Source organism: Photinus pyralis, unplaced genomic scaffold (assembly GCF_008802855.1).
Source record: "Photinus pyralis isolate 1611_PpyrPB1 unplaced genomic scaffold, Ppyr1.3 Ppyr1.4_LG1, whole genome shotgun sequence".
Classification (NCBI taxonomy): Eukaryota; Metazoa; Arthropoda; class Insecta; order Coleoptera; family Lampyridae; genus Photinus; species Photinus pyralis.
Genome location: NW_022170249.1, coordinates 24,913,111 through 24,937,712, shown reverse-complemented (window position 1 = coordinate 24,937,712; position 24,602 = coordinate 24,913,111). Strand labels below are relative to the sequence as shown.

The window sequence follows — 24,602 nt, the reverse complement described above, 5'->3', positions numbered from 1 at the left end:
ATAATGACATACCCCTACGGTGAGGTAACACACCTTACATCAGAAAGATCATGTAGACGTTGTTTAGGTCTAAACAACAAAAATAATGACGGGACATCCTGTAAATGAGAATGTTTCATTTTATTAAGTGTATAAGCACATAGTTGGCTTTTTGTATTTGGATTTGTGTCTGAAGTGTTTCCTTTTGCATTTGGTTGTAGTTGCGTAAACTTCGTATAACTTTTATCACTCTTGTAAATTGTTTTATTTATATTTGTAAAACGTGAAATTACGTGTCAAAATGTAAGACACATCTGGTCGTTTACGATCAGAAGTTTCATTATCGCGCGTGTTTTATCGCTGGTATGAGATAACGGAGATACAGATGTGTGCGTTAGTTCGGCGTAAGTAAGGGCGCTTCGTTTCGAAGCTGGCGCTATCAAGTATAATTATGATTCGCGGTATTTTTTTGATTTCATAATAAATATGCGTAGAAGCAAGTTCGCCAACGTTGTGATAAAAGTTTAACGTGTGTCCTTCGGTTACGAAAGAAGTTTTGCTGAGTTGACAAAGGAAACAGTTCTAGTACAGGGTGGCCGTTTGTTAAAGTTCTTCTCCTATTAAAAGTTTCTACCGTCCGCGCAGATATTGAAAATTTATCTTATTTATCAAGATCAAGTTTATCTAAAGCAAAGTGAAGTTCTGAAGCTGTCAGCGAGTGTTTTTGTGGCTTAATAAATTGAGCCTGAAACTTTGAATTATTGATTATTATTATTAATTATTTTTATCGTCCGCCTGCGTGCGGGGTATTACTACCAAATAAGCGTTATAAGCTTTACTTTAGTTCGGGGACTTTGATTTAATTGTTTCGGAATAAATTCTTGTCATTGTCAATCAATTCACTGTGTATTTATTCGAATCCTTTACGTGACCCAGGTGTCATATTTTATTTTCTCGGCGGAGAATTAGCCCGGGTGAGAGAGAATCCAGTCCCTGGATCGCGGGAGCATCCATTTTGCAGTTACAAAGAAAAAATCATTTGGATTTGGATAACTGATTTGTTAACCTTGCAGCTAAAAGTAAAGAGAGATTCGGACCTCGCGAATTAGAAAGAGTGATTACGACAAGTTTATGCGGAAAAGTTCCAGTGCGTATCCACGAAAGACTGTCGTGAATTATGCACGTTTTAGTAACATAACGACGTATTTCAACAAAGGACAAACTAATTAAGCGCACCAGTATATTCCTTTCTATAAAGAGCTATTGTCAAAAATGCAGTGCAGTTATTTCACTGGTAGTCAAACAAAAAAAGGGGACTGACCTGTCCAAAAATACAGTCATGAACAAGTAATATGTAAAATTTGGATTCCGTGAACATGTCTCCTCTTTGTGGTTCTCCAAAATATTGTTGATGTAAGGAGGACCGACCGAGTTTGTTTCATGTCAACATTGTCATCTGTAGAAGGACATTCTTATATGAAATACTGTGATTTTATTGATGTAAAAAATTATGTCTTGTATATTGAAAATAAAAATTTTGCAAAAACCAACCCTCTAATGGGAACACCCTGTATTAACAAAAATCGTAATAACTTAATGATCGAATGAAGTTTAAAATTTAATAAGGAAAGTTGAATCTACTTTTTCTTAAAGATATCAACTTCTGGACAAATTTGAAGTCATCTGTAATACATGTATTTTTACCCTTTATGAACCCACTAGAATTGGATTGGATAGAAAAAATTAATTTCTCATTTAAAGTTAGTTTGTTCAAAGAAATCAAGAAAATCTCCAAACTCATGGGTTCATTATGATTATTTATAAATTGGGTACAGAACATTTTTATTAATCTGAATTCAAATATTGACATTGCAGATCTATACAGGGTGGCCATTTGAAAACGAAACAGAGCCTATTTTGCGGACTTCAAAACATTTACGAAAAAATCCTCGGACCCGTTAATTTTTTATCCAAGGGGGAACCATTTTTTTGCTAGTTTCGCCTCCCTGGGGGCAAAGCCATAACGGGGGTGACAAGTGCCCCCAAAATTTTAAATCGAATGGGTGGTCGAGTGATATCTTATTTTGAAGGTATTTTTATGTAGATTATAACTCTTAAGATTTTAATCAATTTTATTTTAAGTGCTTAAAGCTAAAATCAATCTTGCAAAACTTCTGGGGTGATTTGACGACATTCATCAATTATTCTTGTCGCAAGTTCTCTAGCGATGTTCATTGACTAGCATAAATTTTAATTTTTAAATGTCACCATAAAAAATATCTAACGGAAAGTCCGAGGAACGAGGAGGTCATTCAATAGCTCCTCTTCTTCCAATCCATTGTCCTGGAAACGTTTGGTCCAAATATTGACGAACCCTTGCAGCATAGTGGGGTGGCGCACCATCTTGCTAAAATACTAGACGATTTTCCAAGTACTCGTTATTTTCTAGTATCTCCACTAATGCTGGGTGAATCGTATTTTCTAATAACTGCAGGTACATCTCTCCTGTTAGATTGCCAGGTAAAAAGAAGGGGCCTACGATATGGTTACAAAAAATGCCAGCCCAAACATTCAATTTTTCGGGACGTTGTGTATGCACCTCACGAAATATTCTGGGATTTGAATCAGCCCAATAGCGACAGTTGTGACGATTCACAGTACCGTTTAGGAAAAAGGAACATTCGTCATAGCCACCTACAGGTATTAAAAAGAAAAAAAACAACAACAAAAAGTACAGTTCAGAATGTAGGATAACAACATTTTTTGTATTTATTGTTGTATTAATTGTTGTTATTTAACTAATTAATTTACAAGCATTTTTTTTCATAAGAAAATGTTGACACGTTTTTAACTTTTATTAGCCCCTGTATCGGCTAGGCAAATTAGTAGCGATTTAAAACTTAAGGGTTATAATCCACATAAAAATACCTTCAAAATAAGGTATCACTCGACCCCCCATTCGATTTAAAATTTTGGGGGCGGTCGTCACCCCCGCTAGGGCTTTGTCCTTAGGGGGGCGAAACTACCAAAAAAATTGTTCCCCTTTGAATCAAAAATTGACGGGTCCGAGGATTTTTTCGTAAATGTTTTGAGGTTCCCAAAATAAGCTCTGTTTCGTTTTCAAATGGCCATATTACAGTGTCCTATTTGTAAAATTTTATTTATCATTATCATTTATTAAATTATCCTCGATAGTGACGTCAATAATTAATGTTTTTCTTCTAACCCTATCAAGTATTCTTCCCTCACCTTTGACATTTGCTAAAGACTAACTGGCGTATATCCGGTTTACTATTACCACATTTCCCTTTTGCTTATTTTTGCTAGTGAACAAGAACCCCAACATTGACCCCGACCCCCTTCTATTTTGCTTAAGCTTACCATGTGCTTATCTCAAGGTATTTTTGTTACATTTGCCCAAAGTAGACGTAACATACACTTAGTAACTGAGCGTATGCGCGTTAGCACGTTATTGGTACACCTGGGAATGGGGAAATATCACTTTTGCTTTTGTCGTTGAAATTACAGGTTCTAATTTTGCGAAAGATGTGGAAATCTCATGTGAAAATCCAGAGACATAAAACTAAGAGTGTCTGAAATATATATCTGAACGTATTTACGTGAATGGTGCCCTGTTGTATCTTTTAGAGGTTATGCCATCCGTTTTAATTTAATTACCTATTTTCTTCCACTTATATCACAATCCGAAACCCATTTATTAATGGGGTATATAAGTTTGAATTAATTAGATTTTAGTGTGATAGTGGTAGTTTTTTAAATGTATTTTTCGTGTAACGAGCATTAAAATAGTCCTATCCATGAAATATGGGATGTCGGAGCCGGAGGTCAATAATTATTTTCCTAAAGAATTGTCAAGTTCGCTTAGAAAGTCAAAATTTTATTCCGAAGAAGGGAGGGCCAACCCCTTAATATGCAAACCTGTTGTACCTAGAAGTTTCGTACATTTAGGGAATATTCTATACGCCCCGGTGCCACATTGTCTTTCAAAACCTTTAACTCAGTCGTTCTGCAAATGTACGTCGTGAAATTAGCCATTTGAGGCCCTGCCGAGTACGTATACCTGGTAGGGTTTTAAGCGATAACATCCTTTTTTCCTGAAAATGATGGTGCGAGTACTAATACATACCTCTAAACAATTTCTGATCTTTGTTTTAAGTCATCGGGATGAACTCGCAAATTTTCCCTGTTTTAAGTTTGTTTAATACTCGACAGTTTTCTTGTTTTTGTACTCGAAAGCGCTTTTCGCGGTTTGCTTTGTTGAAGAGTAAATTGCAAACACTAAAATGTCCGGACATCGCATGCATTAATTAAGACGTAATCTTTCCGCCGCAAGTTTGTGATAATTTTCATGGATCCGTCGACGTCGCCTCGGTTTACACAGAATTTAAATGAAAGTAATTTACGGTAAAAAGTAAAAGTTTTCGTGACTGAGCGCATAATTGCTACCAGATTTGTACGTAGAAATTCTGTACGATTCTAACATAAAATTATATCTGGCATGCGATCTTTTGAAAACCCACCGGCCATTATAATTTTTACAGTATCAAACGTGATTAATTATTTGAATAGTAGGAGACATTGTGTAATAGATTGTCGCATTTTACGGCTCATTTAGTTTTACGAGACGTGCAAGTAAAAAAGGTACAGATCTTCCGAATGGTTAATTAAAGTAATTGCAGGCATCGAGGTTTATTTCCTCATTCGTAATTGTTTGATCATCTATACGTTTACGTAACACACAATACGTGAAGATAATTTTCAACGCCAAAAAAAGGTAGATACCTTATAATTTGTTCATCCGCGTAAAGTCCAACCTTGGCTCGAAGGAAAATAACAAAAGTGGCCATGGAGATCGAGGCGTCATGGTCGCCTATTTGGCTATTACCAAAGTTCGCCGTCGTTTTTATTGTTTATTTGCATCGGCGTTTGGCAAAAGTCATACCGTTTTGTTTTAATGACGACAATGATTGATTAGCTTTCAGTAATTGCAGCAACCTTACCTACTTTGGCACAGTTTCGTGTAGATTCTACGCCTGCTGCAGTGGGGCACATTTACCTGCAATGAAAAAAAAAAGGTGTAAGCACCTTGCACAACAGCACATAACAGCAAATAAAAAGGTATACCAATGATTAATGAGTGGTATCAGGTAAAAAACCCCACGAATCTCAATTATTAATTTGTCGCGTACGTGTTTTTCTGAGGAGATTTTTCGCAAGGACCTCAATGCATACTGGTTTCATTTGTGTCGTCATCGAATAACAGTCAAAAATGCCAAAACACACAGCGACTAATTTTTCATTCCATGCAACCAACTGATCACTTTCAAAGCTGATTGATTTATACATCTCCTCTATAAATTACCTACAGCAACAACCTTGTAGAACAGCTTTAAAAATGGTTAGTTAAGATTTATAAATAGTCATTCTAAAAACTAGTACCTACATGGATAAAGTCAGTTTTTGCATTCTTCAATATTAAAGCCTTCGACAAATTCATTAATCCGATTCCCAAGATGAATTAATTTGAAGTTATCGAGGGAAAACGTACCCAAATTTTAATTAAATTTCATTTCAGGATCTGCATGGAAATGTAATTGACTGTTCAGCCGAAGAAATATTTTACTGTACAATTCATATTAACGAAGGTATAAGATATATTCCATACTGTTGACTAACCCTGTATACAGGGTGGGCCATTATAGTGTGTGGGTGGAAGATTGTTTGTTTATTAACGCGCATACTTAAAATTCATTGTGGGGGAATGTTGAAGGACCCTTCAGGCGACAACCTAAAAATATTTTCACCGAAATTGCAATTGTTATACAGGGCGACTTATATAAAAGTTGCATTTTTTTAAATGGAACTACATATTTTGTTTCCTTGGTCAATTTTAGTGTGACTTTATGTATACACATGATATCTAAAATGCGTGCGTTTAGCCGCAATTCGTCGTTTTTTCAAAAAGTAAATGTCCAGTAAAAATTGAATATCGCAGTTATCATAAAACTTAGAAGGCCGTGACTTTGCAGTGATACTAATCATGAAATGTACATATTACGCCGAACGACTAAAATTAAACTTCTTTTGTGTTTGTCAATTTTCAAAATTTCAATCAAAGGTAACTTGATTTTTTTAAATGGAACTACTTAGTTTTTTTTATCGCCTCAAATGAAGGATTTTATTACCTTTTTAACAATATATATCTTTTACATATTTTCGATAATTAAACAATTTCTAATAATTCACAGTGTTTTTCGATTTCCAAAGCCTCTCAGTAATTAATAGGCCGTTAAAAATTATAAACAATTGAATTTATAAAAAATTCACTCCAAATAAAATAAAACAAAAACTTAAAAAATAAAAATAAAAAGTTTAAATAAAAAAAAGAGAAAAATAATTATTTCAATAAATGTTCAAGACCACACATCCCAGGAAATTGTTGATTCAGCCATTCTTTAACGTTTATAGCAAAATGCTAAAACCACATTTCTTCTACGATGTGCACCAGGGGTCCATTAACTTGGCCCCCCCACCGTTAACTTGCCCCCCCCCCCCACTGAGAGATTTGATAGTCGTATTATTTTGAAATGAATGCGCTCGGTATGCGCTCATATGCGCCACCGATAATAACTCTTGCGCCATTATCGTTTTTTAGAAATCCGAAAAAACATTTGGGGGGGGGGGCAAGTGAACGTAGCCCCCTCAGTACGTATTTTGTCGCTTGTAACTAGGTCACCTGATACATTTGGTTATGCGCTCAATTGCGCCACTTGAATTAAAGCTAGCGCCATTACGGTTAAGCCGTGACAAATTTTCAAAAAGTGGGGGGGGGCAACTTAACGTTTTTAAAAGTTACTTTTTTTTAACATCTTTTCATACGAAATTGTACTCTCAGGTATGCGCTGAAATGCGCCGTAAAAATATATCTTTGCGCCATTCTTGTTTTTTGGTTATCCTTAAATATATTTGGGAGGGGCCAAGTGAACGGAACCCCCCATAACGCATTTTGCTACCGGTATTTGTGCCACTTGATACACCTGGTTATGCGCTCAATTGCGCCACTTGAATTAAAGCTAGCGCCATTACGGTTAAGCCATAAAAAATTTTTAAAAAGTGGAGGGTCTAACTTAGCGTTTTCAAAAGTTACGTTTTTTAACATGTTTTTTCTACTACATCGTACCTTTCATCATGCGCTAAAATGCGCCGTAAACAAAAATCTTGGCGCCATTATAGTGTTTCAGAAACACTATACAGGGTGTTTTTTTGGGAGCTTTAGTTAAACGATTCTGAGAAAGTAAAATAGGTAGGTTTTTAAAAATTTGTACTTAGGAGTTACTCCGAAGGCCGAATCGATGTAAAATATTTTCAAAATGGACGCACTTCCGGAAATACCGGAAGTGGCTAGTAACTTCGTTATTTTAAATGGCAACCCCTATTTTTTATTACATTTTTGGATTCTACGTGAAATTTCAGTTCTTTTGATATCCACATGTCGATATCTACCATTTATGGTTTTTAAGTTATTTTGACTTTAAGAAAAGAAATGGCGGATGCAGATGGTACTTTGATAATTGATTACTTGAAAACGGTTGTAGTTATAGCAACCCATTATCAGTGCATAGAGAATGAATAGGGCTTTCATTTAGTGTACTTAAAAAAAAGTTAAGTTGCGGACAACCGCACCTATGGAGATCCAAANTCATTTTGTGCTAATTTGTGCTGCTAATTTAAAATGTTGTGCCGTCAGGTTAATGAGTAGGTAATTCAATTTTTTCTGATGACACTCCAACTTCAAGCTCTAGTATTCTGGAAGTGGTTTTATAATTACTTTAAATCGTTTAATTATTAACGAAATTACTATTTTTATGTAGCCGTAAGGAGGAAATAAACCACCTTTCCGACGATACCAAACCGGATCCATTTATTCAATTATTTTGCTTTCAAAGAATGTCTTATTGTGTTAGGTATACGGACAAATTTTCCATTTCACTTTCATATTAATAGGTAAAATATTTTGCTGTACAGTTCATATTAACGAAGATATAAGATATATTCTATACTTTTGACTAACCCTGTGTATAATATTTTGAGTTTTGTAAGTGTAATGGATATTTAAATCTTTGAGACACTATTTGAAAATAGATTAGTAATGATTATTTGAAAAATAATAATTTCCTTTGCGCGTTTTAGTGTTCCTGAAGTCGCTCAATTTACTAAAACTGCTGAGGAAATAAAAAACCATTTCTTAAGAATTCCGTCTGAAAAACATTTTTGTGCCCTTTGGCCACAATTCATTCAAAATATGTGATACAATTCTAGAAAAAATAAAAAAGTTTCTCGCGTGATGAATTTTACTCTGCGCGGATAATTAATACGCGATTTTGAAGGGCCTGTTACAATATTAGTTATTATATATTATTATATCATTCTAGTTTAAGATACCGGAATAATTGTAACGATATCGTTATTAGAAAAAGAAATATGATGGTGTAAAGATAGAAGAACACGGATTTACTATCGTGGTTTTATCTTCAAAGACGTTACACCTTAAAATTAATTATTTCCAGTGTTATTAAAAAATTACAAACGCCATAATTTAATTACATGCACTATTGACAAGCTCTCAATAAAATTTCGTGGCTCTATATTAAACGGATCCGGAGTAAAAAAAATAAATAATGGAGCAGCGCGGATTATCCATAAGCCGTAATATAATAATAATGTCTTCAAACTGCCTTCTAAAGTCACGGCGCTTTTCTGCCTTATCTGTAACAGATAACCGTAATTAATACTCATTCGGAAACAATAATAATGACTTTACACTAGCAAAAGCAAAATTTTGACTCAACCATGGATCGTCCGTACAAATCGGTGTATAAAAGCGTGAACGTGACGTTAACTCAAGAAAAAGTACTTTACTATGCACAAATAACTAAATTTCTATACAACGGAAATGTAATTTACTTAATTCAAAATGTATATAAGATTGTATGAACAAATTCTTCTTAGTGATACAAATAAGGTAATTAAGAATTGTAATCGGTAACGACAAAAAATTACGTAAGATTAGAAATATGGAAGCGATTCACAAAGCTAATATTCTCTAAAAGGTTTCGTAAATACTTGCAGTTAGACAGGAACGATTAGGTACATCTCCAGGTGTTTTAGATAGGTAATGTAATGTCTCACGTGACGTCGCCAATGTCAATCTCACTAAGATGGCGGGTCCAGGTGAAATTGCGATGTTATCCACGTTCTACGTAGGTAATATCTAGGTAGAGAATAACGGAAAAGTAATCCAAAAGAAAAAACTATGAGAAGTTAAGAGAGAAGTTTAAGGGAACTTTGAGGGAAAATAAACCCTAAAAAAAACGTATTAATAAGAAAAATTCCGAAGTACATATCTCACACTAATTACTTGCAATCACAAATATGAAAAGCGTATTCAATGCAGCACAGCCACAGCACATCAGAAATAGATAGAAAACACCCCAAAGAAATATGCTGATAGCCAAAATAGGTAGACACTAAATCAAGTAAAAAGTAACGGCGTATCGAGAAAAATTTGCACGCAACAAATATGATGCCCAGATCGTCTCTGAAGGTAAGAAGTACTCGTACAGGGAATGTGTATGCAGAATAGAAAGTAATATCACGGCCTCTAGTGGCGAACCAAAGAACTAAGGAAATAAGAAATCTACTATAGAAATAGAAAACATTTAAGAATAGTAAATTTATTAAATTAAAACAAGTTGCAAGCTGTGCAAACACATATCGCATTCATAGACCTCATTACGTTCTTCAGCCTGATAAATGTCATTACGACTAATTATACAGGAAAATTGGGTCACTATTTTAACACAAAATTTCATTGTAATTGAGACCAATGTTATAAATTAATAAACCGTGAGTGAGTTAAGTGCGCTTTATGTGGCTAATCACGGCCGGATTATTTGGATTGTTAAGAAAAAACACTGTAAGTAATTTTAAGGTCTCTTATTTTATTCGTCGCCCGCCTGCGTGCGGGGTAATATGTTCAAACATGCTTTATAAGCTTTTCTTTTTGTTTCGTTGTGTTTTGGTATAAATGTTAGTCAACCAATTAATTGTGTTTATTCGAATCCATTGTGCCACCCGGATAGTTTTTCATGTCCGTGCCCAAAAATTATGTCAGGAGTTAATGAAATTTGTGTGGTTGACTTTTTGGAAATTGACCGAGGCCACCAAGTCTCTCAAATTGAGAAATTTTAAGTTAATATTAAGATTTTTCATGCCAGATGTATACGAGGAAAGATGATAAAATTCTAACTTTCAATTTTGATTTGTTTTGACCTAGCTGGACAGGTGTTTTGTGAGTGGTGTAGTGACCGCATACCATTGCACACAGCAATACCTAACAAAATTTGAACAAAATCCGTCGAGCCTTTACGTAGGAAAACGGCCAACGCACAATGTACATAGGTACGTACTTACGTACAGACAGACGGAAAATGTTATTCTTTCAAATTTGCATAAAATGATCTAAAATGTCATTTGATGAAATTTTGTCCACAAATCGGCGATCGCCGATCGCCATAATATCCACCTAGCTCGAACGAGTCATGCGAAAAATTTGAATTGCCCATTGACGGGATGAGTACCAGACTTTAAATTAGCAGGACAAATTAGCACAAAACGTGAATAAAATGAAATGTTTAAAATATATATGTTGATACTACAGTGAGAAGCTGGCGGCACATTCCAAAAAATTTGAAATTTTACCGTGACTCGCACAAAATTGTAAATTAGCAGAACAAATTATCACAAAATGAGACCAAATTAATGCAATAAACAATTTTGAAAACACCAATGTTGACACTACAGCCCGAAGTTGTGAAGTGAGTGTCATCAGAAAAAAATGAATTACTAATTAAAGTAATGAGCACAAAATTTTAAATTAGCAACACAAATTAGCAGAAAATTATAGTAGAAGAAAATTTTGAAAATACCAATGTTGATTGTTGACACTCCAGCGTGAAGTTCTCCAATTTCACGCTTTTTTCACTCAACGGTATAATATAGTGGTTCTTAAAGTGTGTGCCGAAAGCACTTCATAAGGGTGTCGCGAAATTTTTAAATATTTACTTAATAAGCTAAAATTACATCAATTAAAAAAGGAATTAAAATGATTTAAAAAAATGAATATATTCACTTTTTTAGTTTAAATCTATTTTATTTATTTCTATGGTTCATGTTATAACTTATATTCGGGGTGCATATAGGGTGGTGTGGGGAATCGAAAACGTCCTATTTTGGTTTTGATCCGTAACCATCTTCAAGGTTCTTGAGAGTGTCAAAATGTTAAGTCTAACGGCTTGAAAAAATTTTTTTCGCATACATTGGCCAAAATGGCTTAAAAAACTACAAAAAAGTTCATTACAATTTTTTTGTGAGTTCCTTTGTGTTTGAAAAGTTTTGAATTCAAAAGTTATTTCTTTTATTTTTCTAAATTTCATTGTAAAATAAGCATTAGAGTGTAAAATATCAATCACAAAAAAGATGTGTCTTGATGAGGTCTACAAAAAAGGCTTCTACACTTTTTTGCGTCGCGGTTAAAATAAAGCGCTTAGAGGCATTTTTTCTAAAATGTTATACTATGGTCAGATATTGGCAATGAACTATTAAGAAGTAGGGCCGGAAAGTCAAGTCAGGAGTTTACCTACAAACTACTTTTAAATGCTTTTGTGTTTTACTAACTCAAAAAGCAAAAAAAAATAATAATACTAAGGGTGCGCGAATTTTGTTTCATAATTTTAGTGTGCCGCCCCAAAACAGTTGAAGAACACTGGTATACATCAATAATGCATTAGGTAAAAAGTGTAAAGGAAAAATTTGTGCTTAAACAAACACACAACAAACAAAGTGAAAACGAATAATATATGTGCGCTCCATTATTTTAATGTTCGGGGTAAAAATCGTGAGGTGGCTCCCAAAATTATTTTTTCAGTATCTTCTTTTTAATTGGAAAAATTTTAGTTGAAAAGCAAAAATCAATTTTTATGACTTATGCGTCTCAGCAGAAAGGGCAAACGCAACCGTAATTCTATTTATTATCAGGGTTTCCAGAGGTCCAAAAGGCGCGTACAGACATGCAACAGAACATCGTAACGTAACTCCGCTCTGCAACATTTTTGGTTGCAGGACGAAGTTACGGTGTGATTGGATTGCGAGGTGCAACAGAACACCGCTCTGTAACATTGGCGCGAAACATATTACCGTCCCATCAGTTTCTTAATTTTCTTGTTAGAATGGACGTTGCTGCNGGTACGTTCACTTGGTCCCCCCAAATGTTTTTTCGGATTTCTAAAAAACGATAATGGCGCAAGAGTTATTATAGGTGGCGCATATGAGCGCATAATGAGCGCATTCATTTCAAAACAATACGACTATGAAATCTCTCAGTGTTAACGGACCCGTGCACCTGAACATTTTCAAGAAGAGCAAAAAAAGAGTACTTAAAAATTTAAAGTAAAGAAGCACCGTTTAAAATATGTTATTCAAATTTCATTTTTCTAACACAACAATCAACAACAGAATTGCATATGCTAATAAACTAAACTGACAGATGTTATTTCATTTTATTTTGTGTTAATATTTTCTAATATGGCTTTCGTTGCTTACTATTCAAATTGATTTATTTATAAGTTCACGCATTGGTTTCAGTGTATAGTATATTAAGATACAAGTGTATAATCAAGTCTTTAAAGTACGCGCAACGAGTTTAAGGGCACGACGCAAAGCGGAGTGCCTTTAACGTTGCAAGTGCTTTAAAGACTAATTATACACGTGTATCTTATAGTATTTTTTATTATACCTGCAGTATAATTTAAAAATAGGAAATACAATGAAGTCATATTGACGTTATACCTACTCGAATACATGTCTAATTAAGTGGGCTGGGTGTTCGTAATTTCACGATTGCCATGGAAATGTCACTTGACGTTTGCTTATAAAAATCATCGTCTTTGTGAATTAAAAGATTTCCGTTGAAAAAGATAATACACCGTCCATTAAATCGATTGTTGTAAAATCTAAACAAACGTTGGTAGGTGTAAAATCCAACTCCAGTAAAGCCTATTGTAAAGAATATGAAAAGTTGTTTCCATGGATGAATGGGAAGTTACTTACGAATACAGTCTTAAATGCATCCATAATGCTGGCATATATGAAGGAAATGTCAAAGGTATTTAAATCTTCTATATTTTGGTGCATTCATTCAAAACTTTAAAGCAATGCTGCGATTAAAAAGTGGAAAAGATTTGGAAGCATACCCTAAATTACGCGCGTTTGTGAAAGCTTCAACCAAAGGATAGGTACAAAAGCCAAAGAAATGTTCTGCATTTTCAGAAAGCGACCTAAGAGGATTTTTTATTTCATCCAGATGACAGTTTCAAAAGTCATACTTGAAGTATCGTTACTTAGCAACTTTAAAGCACGTGTGTTTTAAAGGCCCTTTTTCGCACGCATTTGAGTGTTTAAAACGGAGATTGTGATCCAGGTATAATAAAAAGTATATTTTAAATAAAATCTCTTGTTTATAGGTACCTACCTATATTCTGCAATAGGAATCTCTTTCGTGGAGTATCAAAATTTAACCTCTACCTACCTTGAAATTAGGAGTAGTTGAGAGTACAGATCCTCTGCTCGAATTTTTTAATCATGGGAGCAACAAACTGAGAAAAAAGTAGAAGTTGGCGAAAAAATGAAAACTGTCAGCGAGCCCAAATTCAAGAAGACCTTGGGTTAATTTAATTCCGGAAAATCCACAGAATTCACTGATACGATACTGATACACTAACCATTTTCGGTGTTTAGCTTTGAATTCGCTTAGCCTTTCAAGCGCTTTAATAACAATCCGTATGACGGAAGCAGAAAACCAGGTTGAATGCAGTTGAGATAAATAAAAAAGTTCATTGCCCGATGATTTTTGCTTTGCCTGTCAAGTTTTCATTTAGTTTTAACTGAAAATGTATACAAGTTTACAAAAATTGTGTGGGGCAGTTTAACTACTAATCTGTATATAATAAAATTAATATATCATAATTAAAAAAAATATTTTTCAAATAGGCTCAAGCCTAACTTGTTCGGGTGCACTTCTTGCCTGGTGTTTTTGACTACTTGAATTGGTGTCAGTGCCGTTCCATGTTTGAGTTTCACCCGAAGAAAAAATAACATAAAAGGTCGTGCAGGTTACGCATATGGCCGATGCAATATAGAATAACACGCCCCATTGTGCGGGATCGGTAGCTTCCACGACGATTAAGTGCACAATTAACGGTGCGACCACGGAGAGAATATTTGCGGTACCATTCGTAAGCCCAATCAGCGTGCTCGCGTGTATGGGTGACAAGTCTATGTGGTTTACTTGAAGTCCACTTAGGAAACCGGATGCAATTCCAACAGAAACAAAGAGGATGACCAACGTTATGGCGGTGACGTCGAAATTAAGGCCGCTTATTAACCCCATAGCAAAAAGGCCGATTCCTGGAGTGTAGAGAGCTGAAAATTCTGAATCAATATCAAAGGCTGTAGGGGTGGAGAACTTACCAACTCCCGTCGCAATCTTCCGTGCCGTACTAGTAGACACAATTCCACGTGTAATGATAAAGTCGATGAGGTAACCCCAACCGAAGCTACAAATCCAGAAAACTAGAAATGGACCAGCGGATATTAACCCATTCTGAAAGTAACGATTTAGTTCAACTTCGTACTTGATTGGCTGTTACCTCCTCAATTTCGAAATGCAAGACATTTGCCATGAACGTCGGGATGTTAGTCATCAAGGTTGTCAATACCCAAACCTCTCCACAACTACCCACCAGTATCGCCCAGACTGGTAGTGACGTGAAGATCGACCTCCATGGAGTGGAGGTAACGCGTATTTTATCTCCAGCGTCTATTGAGGTTTCGATGTATATGCGTTCTTCACGACTAATTCCTTGATGCTCAGCAGGGCTTCCTCTGCCAACAAAAATCCAGAGTATGGACCAGATTAATCCAACCAAACCGTGCGCATAAAAGCTAAGCGGCCAACCCAGCCAACAACCGCACATCCACCCACTCAGAGCCAACGACAGCACCATCCCCAACGGTCCACCTGCAAGACTACTCTATAATTCTCTGAAATAGCGACCCCCACCTCAGTTACCAGCGTAAACAAATGCAGTTAGTCGAGCCCTTTCGAATTTTGGCACCCATTGCGCCAGCATACTATGACAACACGGACATAAAAATCCGTGGCAAATTCCCTGAACCACTCTGGAGACCACCACCGTCCAAGGGCCAAAAGCGGCTAAAAACGGAATAATAATTGCGCACAGGGAACCGCCGAATGCCGACAGCAACAGAAACCATTTCGCACCGAATCGCCCCACCAAGTGACCGGCGATTAATTGCGGCGGCACGTAACCCCAATAGTACGAGGACAACACCACGCTATGATCGGTCCAGCTCCAGTTGTAGGTCTGTGGAAGCGCGCTAATTATGCGTTAACGTCCGCCGTTATTTACCGATACGTCGGGGTTTGCGCTGGAGTTGGCCGTTGTCATCGCGACGATGGCGACGGAGAGATGGATCCGAGTTCCAAACTCGATGGCGCTGATAAGAAAGAGAAGGAGTATCTGCGTGTGTCTCGTCCCGTACCATTTCCCTGCGAAAATTTTTGAGTGTTAATTTAGGTCACGTGTTAGTGTTGCTACTCACGCAACGTGGGCGGGTCTTTCGCTACGGTGTCCAAAGCGTAAGATTCTTCTGTGGTCATTTAAGTTGAACGTGAGGCAACACACTGCTAGCAGTCGCATCAAATCAGAGAGAGATAACGCGTTGACCTTTGTGATTATTACGCTTGACATTTTCTCTGTTATTAAGCACATGTGTGTCATTACGCCATACGGGTCTCGCTTCTAACACTGACAGGCCAGTGCATCCCATCCCGGCGACATTACTATCCAGGCATCGGTCATCCCGGCGCTTTAAACCGGGCGACGATTTATCTCGAAACTATTGCTTTCCCGGCATCGGTTATCTCGGCAATGGACACTTTCCTAACGCCGTCTGTTCAACCTCATTCCTCTTTTGTTTTTTTTTTTTACATAAATAATGATATGCTTTAGAAGCGGATGTCAAATTTGCTACCGAAAGCAAAGACAGCAAATCAGAAAACTTAATTCCGGTGAATTGTTTCAATATGATAAACAAGAATTTGCTTCATATGTTTACCGCGTCTTAAATGTTTTCCATCCCTCCGTTTCAAATTACTGGGACGACCGAAGCCGGGATTGCCCATCGCCGGGTTTAGAGATGGTCGCCGGGAAATCGGTGCCGGGATGGTCATCGCAGTTAATAATTCGCATCTGACCTGAAATAATCGATAACCATCTATCTCAAACTCCTGTTCAAATTGTGTTTCATAATATATCCTTTGATTTCCTCAAGTTCTAATCCAACCCCTGTCATACTTGCTTTTCATGTGGTGTAACGGTTGCTCTACATTTAGATTTTATTTCTTCGAATTTTACAGAGGTATGTCAGGTTGATTATTTTATTTCAAGGTTTAGATCAGCCTAGGCACTACATATCATAGAAAATTTACATGGTGTCGAAATTTAAAGGGCCAATAAATTATGTGACCAGTGGAATTTCAACAATAAATCTGTAACCATTTGGTGGAATTGAAGATTGTCCTTTTTGCGGATTTTAATTTTTGCAGAGCATTGTTTTCATAATGGGTTCCGGATGTCTGGAGACGAGATGTCGTAAATAAAGCTAAAGTTGGTATCTTAATATTGCCCTATCTACTCCAAACCCCAAATAAGCGTCATTAAGTAGTGAGAGAAATGCAGAATCGGCATATTTCAGAACTACGTGGGATTTGATTTATTACCTTAGCTTTTGTTTAATTGTTAGTGGAAAAATGAATAAAGCGAATCAACAAGTAAGATTGGCCGTGTTTCAAAGACAAGAAACCATTTTGTGGGTGTTAGTTAATCAGGAAAGACAAAATGGTTCCTTACGAGGAGATTTGTAGTACCTATGCATTTGGTCTTGGGCAACGATATAGCGAGGTTAGTTCAGATTTTGGGTTAACAGAGCAAACAGTCGTAATAAGAAAATAATAAACTCGTGTGCTGGGAGGTTCGGGCATTAAAAAACTCAGTGGTGGATTACGGGAAGGTGCGCCGATCAATGTCTACATAGAATTTGAAAGCTCTTGGAAGTGCCTTGTTGGCAATAAAGTAGATATTTATTGAATTACGTATCACCTTGTAAGAAGCAGACCAGAAATACAGTTGTGGACAAAATAATAGCCGTGTAATACATTGATCGGAGCGATTGGTGAGGTTCCGGCCGCCCCACTCGCTGCCATTTTTATAGTTAGGGTTTTAAAAGCTAGCAAAACACTAATTATTCGTCTTTAAACTTTTTACCGGTAATCGTTTAATCCAGATTCTAGAAACTGCGCACAAATTGGGTTAACACACTTGTTTTTTATCTTAACTAACCATTTCAAGTATGAACGCAATGAAACGATCTGTACGTTTGCCCCAATGATTTCGTGGAAAAACTTACTTAAACACGATCACGCGAATCTAGGGAATGCAATACCGGGATCGCGGGATCCGCACATAAATGGAGCGGGATCCCGCGGGACTGAGGAATTTGTCGACCAAGGGGACGACTCTGTTTACTTTGTTAATGAAACGCATAACAAAGAAGTTATTTTTTAAATAATTGTTAAACTTTTTTTGTTAAAAATATACTATGATTTTTGAGGCACTTTAGAAGTTCACCTTTTTGTGCTTTACAGGTGAGGTTTTTTTTGAGTTCTAAGTTAGTCTGAAGGAACTTTTTTGTTAAATATTGTGATAATTAGCGATTTATTTTAATACAGAAGTTAACCGCACAGAATTGCTTATTTGGCAATTTATTTAGTTTTGCGGGATTCCGCAAATACCGGGATCCCGCGGGATTAACATCTAACAATCCCGCGATAAGACGAAAATCTTCACTCACGTACATTTCATACATTTGTTCACGATTGAAAATAATTCAGCCAGCCGGTCGATTCCTCTGCACAACTAAATTAATTTCCCGTTTGCATAGATTTGCACCTTAGTTTATTTATTTACTCGTAATGGCAACTCAACAGTGGATTTAAAAGCACACACGGCCTGTAATTTTGTCAAAATGGCAACTTTCTAGCAATTAACTTCAACTTTTGCAGTAAAAATACCACGTACAACTACGCAGATGTTAAATCTTGCGTATACCTATCTCGATTACACGAATTTGGTTGTGAAACTTTCAGCGGAGAATCACTCTCTCCCACCCAATTTTCCTAATATACTCGCCGAGTTAAAAAAAAAACAAGGTTCGGCTACGTTTTTGATGCAAGTAAGGGTATTATAGCAGAAAGTTTGCTCCTCATGCTCCGGAAGAGCGGTCATTAGAACCGGCACACTCACTGCTATCTGAAAGCGCTTCATTCTTTCGCATTTTAGTTTCGTTATTTTTCACTATGTAGCGGTACCAGTATAAAATTTCCTATACTCGCAAGTTTGTAAATCCAAAACCAAATGTTTCTAAGCCTTAAGCGCCCAATTGCTACATTACACAGGAGCGTAGGGTATTAACAATAATAAAGAGAATTCATTGGATTGCTTCTATTCTATTCTATTCATAGGGGAGGCCGACCAGCCAGCACTTAGGAACACCAAAGCCGTTCGAAGCCCGTTCTTCTCAAGAAAGGATAGTACCCTGTTTAGTGTTTAGCGTAAGTTGGTTCACCCTCCCAGGTTCCAGATAACTGTCGCCAAGGATCTAATACTATAGATCTGATGTCTGTCTGTGATCAAGGCGTTCTAGTGACAAACCACATGTTCGGTTGTTTCTACTGCCTCGTCACAGAATCTGCACGTGGGCTTTCCTAGAAGCCCAATGTTGTGTAACTGATAGTTGACCATCCAGCGCCCCTTAAGGCCACTGGTAATCTTCTTAATCTGGTTTCTCTTCAGTTTTATACGCTTGGAAGACTCACATTTGCCAAAGGGGCCTTGTTAAATAAGCTGTCTGAGTCCGGCTGCTAGTTGCCACTCACCCTGGAATTGACTGATCACCTTGATCCTGGCTTTTTTAGGGTAGGCTCGGGCCCGGCGAAAGACCACACCACTGCCTTCGCGACCCATGCCCGTTCCCCTTTCCGTTAGAAACCGGTCCATAAACCACATGGACCTTAGGTTTCAAGAACGGGAAATCTGAGTTCGGCCATTGCTCCCGATCCGGGAGAGGCACGTTGTAACTCCTCGGTGTTAGTAAGACACCCCGGATCACATCCCTTCTTGTGAGGAGGGTATCGGATCTGAGGTGTTCCTCTCGGATCCGCCCGTGCCTAAGGCTGCCTCGATCCTCCCACTCCTCCTAACCCAATCGTTTAGCCGTATTGAACCCTTCCGAGACTCTGCCTCCACAGCTAAGTGTAAGGCTCTAATCTCAGAAGTGCCCCTATGACCAACGTTGGTTTGATTTCAATAGCTCCAGTGACTCCTAGGTACGTGAGTCTCCGAAGCCGGCCCGTGTGGCGCAGTTCAGTTAAAGCAGGACTGTGGTGCTAAGGGTCCCTGGTTCGAATCCAGGTTCGGGCATGGATATTTGTAAATGTATAGTGGGTTGGTTTGATAGAGCAGCCTTGGCTGAAACCCCGCCCACTCAAAAATAAAGGCAAAATAAAATAAAATAAAATAAAATAAAATAAAATAAAATAAAATAAAATAAAATAAAATAAAATAAAATAAAATAAAATAAAATAAAATAAAATAAAATAAAATAAAATAAAATAAAATAAAATAAAATAAAATAAAATAAAATAAAATAAAATAAAATAAAATAAAACCTTTCCTAGCCGTTGTCCTGCTCATAGTAGCCCACCAGTAGTACAGTATTATTGGCCTCATCACTACAGTGTAAAATTAATATACCAGTCGAGAGTTCAGGCTCCATGTACATACAGCTAAAAGCCCTTCTACGTGCCCATACACATGCAGGGGACTTTTTGCTTAATCGCTCAATGTACCCTTTCCAGGTCAGGCGGAAGTCTATGATAACTCTCGAATATCTCAGTCACCTGGTCAGACGCAGTCGCCGTATTGGAAGAGTGAATCCATCAAGATAAATAGAACGAACTCGGTCTTTTTTTAATTAACGGGTGGGGGGAGGGAGCGTGGCTACTACCACCTATCCACCAGTTAAGAAGATCGCGCGATCACCGGCGCATTCCTGTGTATACGCTTCGTCCTCGCTCAGAGTGCAGAGGATTCCACAGCAGTGGAGACAACACTCCACCCTGCGGAAAACCTCTAGTGATCGAGCAGCTCACCTCCGTCCGTCCGTCGTCCAATTAAGGATATAATGACCCTGCTTCCGAGCATGGCGCGAATCCATCAATGCTAAAGCCTGAGAGGCTCTAAAGGAGGTGTAATAAATGGAAGAGCAGCGGTTACAAGTCCTTCTGCAGAAGAGCCGGGAATATCCCGTCCGATCCCGCATGGGCTGAACGTGTTGACCTCCATTCGGTAACCCCCCGGCCTACATTCCAGACTCCAGTTTTACACCGACCCGGGTAGCACCTTTGGTGGTGGGTCCGAAGTCACGTGGCAGTGTTTTTCCAGAAGAATATTTTCAAAATTTTAAGGTTATTTAATTCTTAAAAAATTGTGGGTCAATTCTTACCGGATGGGTCGTGAGCAGTTAAGTGCTTGGGTAAAGTTACTGGGGCCAATCAGACTGGAGGTAAGACAATCTCAATGTATTCTACATGACAAAAACAGTTGATTCAGATTTGTTTGGCACGATCTCATGGAGTAGAGTGAGAACAACGAACTCGGCCATTTTGAAATCTGGTGATTGATGGCTTTTATATGTGCGTGATTGGCTCAAGTAGGCGCAGTCTATTGGTTCACGATTAAAGATGAGAAATTAAGGATCAGGGTCCGTTTTTTGGGCACTAAACGTGAACATGTCAACAGGGGACCGACATTCTTTCAATTTGCATTTGAGCCTCCGTGGAACCGTAATTGAAACGAGCACCAAAGCCGTCCGTCAGTTCAAATAGAAGGCTGAAATTCGAGCAAAGCCCGCAAATTATAAGTATGGAAGAGTTACCATCAAAAAATTATAAAAGATCCAGCGGACTTGCCGGTGACAGTTAGGATCATTTAAAAATTCCACTTCGAAAGCGAGAGTATATTGAGTCAGTTTCGATGGAATATTGTGAGACTTTTTCAGCGATATTCCTTCCGGAAATTCATGTTTAGTATTCTATTATCCAGTTTTATGGGAACATCCCTTTGAGAAGGGCAATACTTTGTACCATAGTGAAACCATCTATTTCAGAAAACGCCATTTCATAGTTTCTTATTCTTCCACTAGAGGTCATCTGAATGTACCTTTCTGTACTTTCCCCTTTGTTGGTCTTTAACGTGTGCGTTGCTGTTTTGTTAGAAAAAGTATGCGCTCGTGCCGTAATCTTTTGTCTCTGTTTCTTTTGTTTTGTGTTTTTATCTGATTGCAGATATTGGCAGAGGGCGCACTTTTGAATTCAGACGGCCGTGGCAAGGATTCAAAATTATAACTTCGTTATTCCTACGTTATTCACCAAAGAGCGGTTGGTTTGTCCACGTATGACTTTTCCCGTTCCTAAAGGATAAATCGCTTCATGATTGGAGACTTTGGAAAGCGTTGGACAGAAATCGCAAAGCATAAATCTGCAGCAGGGCAGGGCTTCCACCATTGGAAATCCGAATGGAACGGAGTAGTATAAGGAAGGGGACAATTTTCAAGTTTCATAAAATTATAGTTCGGTTACTTTATCCAAACGTCGTAAATACAAACAATTTCAAATAACTTAAGTCATTAGCTGAACATCCTCCAACCCAACTGCTTCGTCTAAAATTCTCGCTTGCTCTTTTTGAGTACTTATACAGTCAATTTGGTGGCCGTTCCACGATTGAATTTCACCCGAAGCAAAAACGACATAGAAGGTCGTGCAAGTCACGCATATGGCCGATGCAATATAGAATAACACCGCCCATTGTGCGGGATTGGTAGCTTCCACGACGATTAAGTGTACAATTAGCGGTGCGACTATCGAGAGAATATTTGCGGCACCGTTTGTAAGTCCAACTAGCGTGCTCGCGTGTATGGGTGACAAGTCGATGTGGTTTACTTGAAGTCCACTTAAGAAACCTGATGAAATCCCAACAGAAACAAACATGATGACTAAAGTTGTGATGGTAACATCAACATTTAAACCGCTTATTAACCCGATCACAAGAAGACCGATCCCTGGGGTGTACAGCGCTGAAAGTAAAGCCAATAGCTAAAGATGCAAGTCCGAGGACCTTACACACTCCCGTCGCAATCTTCCGTGCCGTACCAGTAGACACAGCTCGGCGTGTTATGATAAAGTCAATGAGGTAGCTCCAAACGAAGCTACAAATCCAGAAAAGTAGAAATGGACCGCCAGAGATTAGTCCATTCTGAAAATAGTGTTAATTCAAGTATATTAGTTAGGTGGGTAATACCTCCTCAATTTGGAAACGTAGGACATTTGCTATATACGTTGGGATGTTAGTCATCAAAGTGGTCAAGACCCATACTTGTCCAAAGCTACCGATCAATATCGCCCACATTGGAAATGACTTGAAGATTGAACTCCATGGAGTTGAAGTAACTTGTATTGGTTCTCCAGTGCCTATTGAGGCTTCAATGTACATGCGTTCTTCACCACTAATTCCCTTATGCTCAGCAGGGCTTCCTTTACCAACAAAAATCCAAACCATGGACCAGATCAGTCCAACCAACCCATGCGCGTAAAAGCTAAGCGGCCAGCCTAACCAACTACCGCACATCCACCCACTCAGAGCAAACGACAACACCATCCCCAGCGATCCTCCTGTAACATCAGTTGATGACGCTGCACAACAGCAGCAACCACTTACCCCCGTAGACAAATGCAGATAAACGCGCTCTTTCGCATTTAGGAACCCATTTCGCTAGCATACTATGACAACACGGACATAAAAGCCCATGGCAAACACCCTGGCCCAATCTACATAGCATCACCGTCCAGGAGCCGAAAGGGGCCAGGACAGGAATTAGAATCGCGCATAATGCACCTCCCAGTCCCGACAGTGCCAAAAACCATTTCGCGCCAAATCGCGCTACCAAATGACCGGCGATTAGACCCGGTGGCACATAACCCCAATAGTACGATGATAGCACCACGCTATGATCGGCCCAGCTCCAGATGTACGTCTATAGAAGCGCGCTAATTATAGGTTAACATCCGTCGTTATTTACCGGTACGTCGGGGTTTGAGGTGGAGTTGGTCGTCGTCATCGCGACGATGGCGACGGGTAGATTAATTCGGGTTCCAAACTCGATGGCCGTTATGAGAAAGAGTAAGACGGCCTGAGTGTGTCTTGTTCCGTACCGTTTGCCTGAAAATGTTAATGGAATTCTTGCGCCGGTTTTGCTACTTACGCAAGACGGGAGGATTTTTCGCTTTGGTCTCCAAGTACGACTGTTCATTGGCCATGTTTGAACAATAATAATAGAACAGCACATTAAAAGTTTGTTTGGGAGATATGGCGGTGACCTTTGAGATAAATGTGTTAAAAATCTATGGGTTATTTAGCGCATGTGATAATGATGCGAATCTGTTAAGCACGAATGCAGTTCTCAACAAGGCGAATCCTGGTCAATATTTTGGATGAGTTGTTTTTCTTCTCCACGGAGGTAGTCGTACCTGAACTGGGAGATGGAAGAATCTGTTGATGGCGACGGGTAACTTGAAGTTTTTCCAAACCTCAGTAACGGATCTAACCATCATGTTTCCATCTTACAAGCTTGTCAGGCACTTTCGATGAGTCATCTCAACCAAGTTTTAAATTCCAGGTGTTTTTAGGTATGGTAGCAATGGAGAGATCCAAGGTGGCCGAGATCCTGCTGATTTCCAAGAAAGAATCAGAGAAGGTCAGAACGACTGCGCTCTTTTAGTCATCAACTGTGACTGAATCGTCCATCTTGTTGCTGTGATTATCTTTGGTAGTCACGTTAAGAGTATCTAGCTACCTTTAGAATAAGTCGAACTGCCATTAATTGGAAAACACATAATGTAGATTACAGAGGCGCCCTCGAAGGTTCAATTCTGGGTCTGCTTCTTTGGAAGATTTATTTATTTATTTATTTACTCATTTATGTATTTATTTATTTATTTATTAAAGTCACTAGAATTTCATATATAATATAACTTACATGTATTTAATAAAAAAAAAGGTTTCAAGATTTAAGAGAGGAAGAAAATTTCATCTAAAGATATTGTAGAAGGGAAAGTGCCCATAATACTAGCGGCATTGCCGCGCTGAATGGCCAGACTAATTTTTTGAATAGGAAATGTTTTTGAACGGTGCTCTCCTGTGGCCTTTTTCAATTTCTTTCCTAAAGTATTTACAAATTGCCAATTTATTTATTTATTTATTTATTTACTCATTTATTTAGTTATTTAT

At 38.0% G+C, this 24,602-nt stretch overlaps 3 protein-coding genes across 6 annotated transcripts in view; all 3 read right to left on the bottom strand.

Annotated features, from left to right (window-relative positions):
* The window catches only part of LOC116173371, a 52,861-nt gene extending 47,788 nt beyond the window's left edge, over positions 1 to 5,073 (bottom strand). The window contains exon 1 of one of the 3 annotated variants that reach the window (XM_031490805.1): positions 5,005 to 5,073. In XM_031490805.1, the coding sequence (XP_031346665.1) occupies positions 5,005 to 5,052 (48 nt within the window). In that variant the 5' untranslated portion in view covers positions 5,053 to 5,073. The other 2 variants (XM_031490821.1, XM_031490830.1) reach the window with 2 other exon arrangements.
* An 8,885-nt stretch (positions 5,074 to 13,958) lies between these two features.
* LOC116158559 (putative inorganic phosphate cotransporter) lies at positions 13,959 to 15,892 on the bottom strand. Its single transcript, XM_031471354.1, has 6 exons — positions 15,742 to 15,892; positions 15,549 to 15,688; positions 15,188 to 15,503; positions 14,766 to 15,136; positions 14,587 to 14,719; positions 13,959 to 14,538 (listed from the first exon to the last, which is right to left on the bottom strand). The coding sequence occupies exons 1-6, from the start codon at positions 15,797 to 15,799 to the stop codon at positions 14,099 to 14,101; spliced, it is 1,458 nt and encodes a 485-aa protein (XP_031327214.1). The 5' UTR covers positions 15,800 to 15,892; the 3' UTR covers positions 13,959 to 14,098.
* A 5,981-nt stretch (positions 15,893 to 21,873) lies between these two features.
* On the bottom strand, positions 21,874 to 23,652 carry LOC116160526 (putative inorganic phosphate cotransporter). Of its 2 annotated transcripts, XM_031473738.1 has the most exons (6): positions 23,578 to 23,652; positions 23,395 to 23,534; positions 23,034 to 23,349; positions 22,617 to 22,987; positions 22,439 to 22,571; positions 21,874 to 22,392 (listed from the first exon to the last, which is right to left on the bottom strand). In XM_031473738.1, the coding sequence occupies exons 1-6, from the start codon at positions 23,630 to 23,632 to the stop codon at positions 21,938 to 21,940; spliced, it is 1,470 nt and encodes a 489-aa protein (XP_031329598.1). In that variant the 5' UTR covers positions 23,633 to 23,652; the 3' UTR covers positions 21,874 to 21,937. The 2 variants fall into 2 exon arrangements, with proteins under 2 accessions (XP_031329598.1, XP_031329597.1); XM_031473737.1 differs by having other exon boundaries at positions 23,395 to 23,631.
* Positions 23,653 to 24,602: the final 950 nt, after the last annotated feature.